Source organism: Diospyros lotus, chromosome 9, assembly GCF_014633365.1.
Source record: "Diospyros lotus cultivar Yz01 chromosome 9, ASM1463336v1, whole genome shotgun sequence".
Taxonomy (NCBI): Eukaryota; Viridiplantae; Streptophyta; class Magnoliopsida; order Ericales; family Ebenaceae; genus Diospyros; species Diospyros lotus.
In genome coordinates, this window is record NC_068346.1 from 196,213 (window position 1) to 202,680 (window position 6,468).

A 6,468-nucleotide genomic window follows, 5' to 3' on the forward strand; every position below is an offset into this window, starting at 1 on the left:
CGATTTCCACAATTTCATAAATTATTTCATCAACCATTTAGCCCATAAACTAAAATAAATAAAAAATTATATTTAAACAATCTTTTCTATAAAACAGATTATTTATATATAAACATTATGAATATATAAATTGTTTCATAAGTTTTAAAATAAATTATTATTATAAATAGATTATATAGATAATTTATTATTTTAAAATAAATTATTTTATAATTTTTTTATTATTATATTATATTTGAACCATTCAGTTCAAATGGAACGAAAAAATTCTCAAACCACAAACCACACCATTTGAAGAATTTTTAAATCGTGTTGGATCATCCCCTCAAAAAATTGCAGGATGCGATATGGTGCGATTTTGTTCGATCATTTTTTGTGATTTGTCAATCTTTTTTAGGATAAAGCTATTTGTACAGAAGAATGTGTACAAAACGCTTTACAAGATAATGAAATGAAGAAATTACCTCTCCCTTCTCATCTGTCTCTCTCTCACCTCGCCTCTCCTCTGTTTCTCTCTTGCCTCACCTCTACGCCTCACCCTCGCCGCTTGTCGATCGTCGCAACCCGCTGCACCTTGGTTGGTTTGGGTGGTCTTCGATTGCTAGAGGTTACAGCAGTGAGGAGGCGAGGCGGTAAGGAGCAAAGGCGAGAAGACAAGGAGCAGCGGCGAGAGGAGGTGAAATGCGGTGAAACGATGAGGTTGTCGCTGCGACAGGAGGCGAGGCAGGCGGGGAAAGAGGGAGAGAGAGAGAAGGGGGTGAACAATCACGATATTTTAATATCAAAATATGATGATTTATCGCGTCTATAAAGAGATTTTGTAAAACACTTCTATAAGAATAGCGTCCTCCTCTTTTTTAGCACCTCTATCGCTGGCTCTCTCTCTCTCTCTCTCACTCACTCGCTCGCTCACTCACTCGGGTGCCTCTCTCTTGTTCTGTGATGTGATGCCTGAGAGGAGGCTAAGCCTAGAAAGACCTTAAATACTAACTCTTTATTGTTTTCTTGTTTGTTCATCTTCCTGCAGAAAACCACAGGGAAATTAAGAAGAGAGAGAGAATTGGTCAGGAGGCTTCCATACCACAGCAAGCAGCAGAGAAATCGATGTCTGAGAGTTTTGCATCCCTTTTCAACCTGCAGCTCTCCCAGCCGAGAGGTATTCGTCTACATGAATAAAGCTGTGTTTGCTGCATATGTATCAATAAACTGAAAGTCAGAAACGGGCCGGTATTCTTTGTTTTGCACGTATTCGGGACCGATATAGCCGCCACAAAATTAAGCAGTGATGGAGAAGGAAGTGGGTATATTAAGGAAGATCTGAGGAAGATGAAGACGTTGATATGGGAATAGCAAGAGCATCAGTTTCTCGAATAGTAGGTTTGAGAGAGCACAACAAGAAGAGCAGCAGATCATGAGGGATAAACTGAATGTGGAGCCACCTCCTGCACAATTCTTGGCCATTGAAGAAGAATCCGGTGGTCTTCCCGTGTACGGGACACCCAGGATGCTGTCGGAGATGTTCAGTTTTCCGTCAGGGGCTGTGATACCTAACGAGTTGTTAGAGAATCAGATAGCACCGAATTATCAAAACACACGGCCGCCGGCGCCGGCGGTGGAAGCTGGGGTGAACCGCCAGTGGAATGCAAACAATCAAAACGTTGTGAGTAGGCGTGACAGTGCTACAGATCATCTCCGTCAGATTTCAAGCATTAATAATGAAGAATCGTCCGCAGCAGCTGCCATACAGATTTTTCTCACGAACCCACGACCAAGGTCGCCTAATTCACCATCTCCATCTCATCCAAACCCATCATCCCGCACTTGTACTCTGCAAGGGTTCCAGAACCCAATTACTACTCCAGCAGGAGAGGCTTTTGGCGGAGGACCTTTCCAATTCACATGGTCTAACCCTCGTGCCACTGCCACTGAAGGCCAAGGCCTCTCGTTATCACTATCGTCTTTGGAGGACTTGGACGCTGCAAAAGCCGGGGAATTGAGGATCGCAGACTGTGGGATATTGTTATTCAATCAAGGAGGGTCTACTTCTGCTCCTCAACAACCTCACAAGAATTATATGGGTGCTGACCAGGACCAACAGGTTCATGTTGGGTTTGAGTCTAATTCTTCATTGGCGATGGTCAATGTATTGAGAAACTCCAAGTATATATGTGAATGCTGCTTGGGAGTTGTTGGACGAATTTTGTAGCGTTGGGATGGGCCAACAGGTCAAGAAGAGCAAGTTCGGAAAGCATCACACCAACTACAATCCTAATCCCGGCAGTGCTGCCGGCGGTGGAGCTGATGGTGATTCTTCGTCTCCCCCAATAAAGGATGCCCCTCCTTTGTCAGCCTCAGTTAGGATTGAGCATCAGAGAAGAAAAGTCAAGCTGCTGTCCATGCTTGATGAGGCACGTAAATCTCTCGCCCTGTCTCTCTCTCTCTCTCTCTCTCACTCACTTGAATACCAGGAACAACTTAATTAAAATTCCGGCGACTTTTGTTAGGAAATATTTTATTGGGACCTATTGTTATCAAATTAAACAATTCTTTACGCAGAAATCTTGAAAGAATTAAATAGCTTTTTGCAATATATAAATATATATATATGGCTCCAATATATCATCGGTTCGCTTGATGGAGGATTTGGGTGGATACTGGATCTTGTTTTGATGTGTTATATAACATCTGATTGATCGTCTGTAATGTATATATTATTAATTTGTATATATATGTACCTTAATTAATTATGAATAAATATTAATTAGGTGGAGAGAAGGTACAACCATTACTGTGAAGAAATGCAAATGGTAGTGAACTCATACGATGTGGGGATGGGGTTGGGAGCAGCAGTGCCATATACAGCACTAGCGCAGAAGGCCATGTCGCGACACTTTCGGTGTCTGAAAGTGGAGGCACAATTGAAGCAGTCTTGCGACGTGTTGGGAGAGAAGGACTCGGCGGCAAGGGGCGGCACAGGGTCAGGAGGAGGATTGACTACCAAAAGGGAAACTCCGAGGCTGAGACTGCTTGAGCAAAGCCTCAGGCAGCAAAGGAGGGCATTCCACCAGATGGAGCAAGAAGCATGGAGGCCCCAAAGAGGCTTGCCCGAATGCTCTGTCAACATTTTGAGAGCTTGGCTTTTTGAGCATTTCCTTCACCCGTACGTACGTTAATTCCGATATGTATGTGCTATATCTAGTTCTCTCTATAGCTGTGACACTTGCAAATCTATTAAATCCATCTTTATATATATATTGCAATATGCAGCATGAAAGTTCATTACTACATTCTAACCGTAATCATGTCCAAATGATAATTAAGTAGCAGGCTTATTAATTATGATCATTTTGACATGATTATATAGCTAGTTTCTCTCTCCAAAAAAAGAAAAAGAATTTTTCTATCATGATTTTGTTAATAAATGGCCTTAGGCAAACGTTAGAATGCATTTGATGTATTTTATTTTTAGCATTTAGACACTTTTATTAATTGTGAAGACATAATTTTATTTAAAAATAAAATGTATTTAGTTATTACAGTTTAGAATACAAAAAAACCTGTTATTTAATTCTCTTTTTTCTCTAATTAAAGGAAGACCATTTCAGTAGAGCCTTGATGTTGCCTTCTGCTCAGTTAAATAAGAAAAAAAAAAAAAAAAGAAGGTTTGTTATCTTCTCTACTTTTTCTTCGGATCCAATGCATAACAGGCTAGCTAATATATAGCAAGATAGTTCTCTCAGGACAATTTATATATATATATATATATATACGACACATAGAAAGGCGGTGCGGTGATGAGGAGTGTAATTTTGTTCACCCCCTTTAACGGGGGTGAACCTCACCCTCACAGAAACTGGGTGAAAAAAATAACGGAACGACATCAACATATTTATGCCGTTCGAAAAAAATAACGGAACGGCATCAACATATTTATGCCGTTCCGTTATTTTTTTCACCCTCACATAAACTGTGAGGGTGACGTTCATCCCCGTTAAGGGGGGTGAACAAAATCGCACTCCGGTGATGAGGTGCTGTTGAAAAAACTGGGGGCTGCCCTAGATTGTATTTTTCACGCGCATGCATGTATTGCAGGCAGATAGGGTAGGGAAAGGTTGAATCCCTTCAAAAAGCTCGCTTTCTATTTACATGATTTGGGTAAGGACATTGAAGTCATTTTCTGGTCTCTTTCTCAGGTATCCAAGCACATAGACAGAGTGCGATTTTGTTCACCCCCAGGGGTTAAAATAACTCCCGATGAAAAACTAATGCCCCTTTCCTCTCCTCTCATTTTTGCTTCCTTCTTCTTCTTCTTTCTCCTTTTTATTTCTCTCTACTCTTCTTCTCTCTCCTCTCTGCTTCCCTCTTCTTCTCCAAGTCTCCCCCTCTCATCTCCTCTCTCCCCCATTTTCTCTTCTTCTCTAGCCAGTCTCGTGTGGTCGCTGCCCCTACCTATTCTCGCAGGTTGACCGCCTCACCTCGTCGACTGCGAGGCAGTGGCGTGATGTAGCAACGAGGAAGTGCAGAGGCGCAGCAAGGCGTTGCAAAGACTGGGCGGAAGGCGATGAGGCGAGGCGATGCAGCGACGATGTAGCGAAAGGCGGTGAGAGCAAGGGAAGGGGAGAGAGAAGGGAGATAGGGGAACGGGTGGGTGAAGACCCCCCAAAATGACCTTTTTACCCCCCCCCCCCCAAACTAACGGGGGGTAAAGTTACCCCCGTTAAAGAAGGGTGAACAAAATCGCACTCCATCAAACAAGCATTTTTTGTCATAGCAAACTGGTCTATCGAGAAACCAGGTCCATCTCTTACATCACTCTTATGTACACTTACACATGCATACAATAATGGAAAATGTTGCCCCTACGGGCGTAGCATGGTTGGTACTAGAGTAGTAGATTACAATCAAGGATGTAGGTTCGAGTTATGGCAGTCGCGGTATGGGAGTTTCACCCTCCTATGAGGGTGGCTTCTTATGGGCACCATGCACTGTGTCTCCTGTCTAAGGAGCCGCTGTGTATCATGATTTATCCCTCTAACGAGCGTGAGACAGTGTGTAGGGGGACCTTAAGGTGAGAAAATTCACCTTTGCAGCCAAATAATGGTAAATGTTACTTTGTCAGAAAGGGTTAGAAAGGATCATTAAGAGACATCGTCAAAATGATGAAAATACCTTTACACCAATTGTAAAAGTGATTGGCTGCCTGTTCTCTTCTCTTCTCTCCTTTTTCTTTCCTTTTTATGGCTGCTTCCAACAATCGTCTATCGTCACTTTTGCCTTACCGTCTTGTTTGTCGTGATCACATTCTCTCTCTTCACCATGATAAATGTAGCAGCGATTGACAATAAGAGGAATGCGATTTCTAGAGACAGGACAATGAAGAAGAGAAAAAGAAGGCAGTCAAGCAATTTTGCATTCTAAACGAGGGCATTTTTGTCATTTTGTTTTGTGTGTAGCAATAGTAGTATGACATGAACAGCTTTAGAGAGAGAGCCCCGCCCCCGCTCCCCCCCTCCCAATTCCTCTATATTCCACCCAACTGTTAGTTAAAGAAAGCAACACTAGTTCAGGGGCACAGTTGGGTGGCAAAAGAGGAAGCTATAAAGTCATGCTGAAGGCTGTCAGTGTGGGATCGATTTTTGGGAGAGGCAAATCTGCATTCTTTTTGGAGTGGTCCTGGGTAAGTGCCAGTGAACACAGCTTCAAACCTTGGTCACCCAGGCACATCCCTGATTTACCTCCCTAGTGATGACCCTGGGGCGAGTTCAACGAGGACGCGAGTGATAGCGCATAATCAAAAAAAGAAAGCAACAGTGACAAAGCAAAATGTTATAATGGGAAAACCATACAGGCAATCCTTTTGAAAAGATTGATTTTTGCTCTGCGAATAATAAGAGTACGGGAGAGATAAATTACTAGTTTGATCATCCCTCACCTCCTCCAAAACCCTTCTCCTAGGGACGGATGTAGGGGGGCTAGCACGGGCAACCCATGCCACCCCAACTAAACAGTAATTTTACAAAATATATATATATATATATATAAACCCAGCAGCCAAGCCCCCATTTCTTACAACTAAACATTAATTTATATACATATATATATATATAAAAATCAGGCAGCTAACTAAACATTGCTTTGCCCCCAACTAAACATTATTATATAAATTTATTATATTAATTTTTTTAATTTCCAGCCCCTACGCTCCAAATTCCTGGATCCGCCCCTGCCTCCTTCCCCGATCCAACAACTGAGCAGTCTCTGTTAATCTAGTTAATATATATATCATCATTATTGGCTATGTATATATTGCTTCATTAGATGTGTTTTTTCCTCTTCTTTCCTTTGTTTTCTTCTCTTTAATTTCTTGCGCACTTTCTTTCTTTCAGCATCATGCATTGTCATTTTTGTTGTTATTGTTCTGTCATTAACATATCGTACATATATATAGTTATCATTAATTATCAAAAT

At 41.7% G+C, this 6,468-nt stretch overlaps 1 protein-coding gene and 1 pseudogene across 1 annotated transcript; both read left to right on the top strand.

Annotated features, from left to right (window-relative positions):
- The first annotated feature begins 886 nt into the window (after window positions 1-886).
- LOC127809962 (BEL1-like homeodomain protein 2) lies at window positions 887-2,483 on the top strand (annotated as a pseudogene).
- A 291-nt stretch (window positions 2,484-2,774) lies between these two features.
- LOC127810282 (BEL1-like homeodomain protein 2) lies at window positions 2,775-3,234 on the top strand. Its single transcript, XM_052349664.1, has one exon. It carries the CDS (start codon window positions 2,799-2,801, stop codon window positions 3,171-3,173), a length of 375 nt encoding a protein of 124 aa, XP_052205624.1. The 5' UTR covers window positions 2,775-2,798; the 3' UTR covers window positions 3,174-3,234.
- The last annotated feature ends 3,234 nt before the right edge of the window (window positions 3,235-6,468 follow it).

Bases quoted from the DNA above. Each gene is read 5' to 3' on its own strand.
- LOC127810282 (XM_052349664.1), top strand. From the start codon at position 2,799: ATGCAAATGGTAGTGAACTCATACGATGTGGGGATGGGGTTGGGAGCA.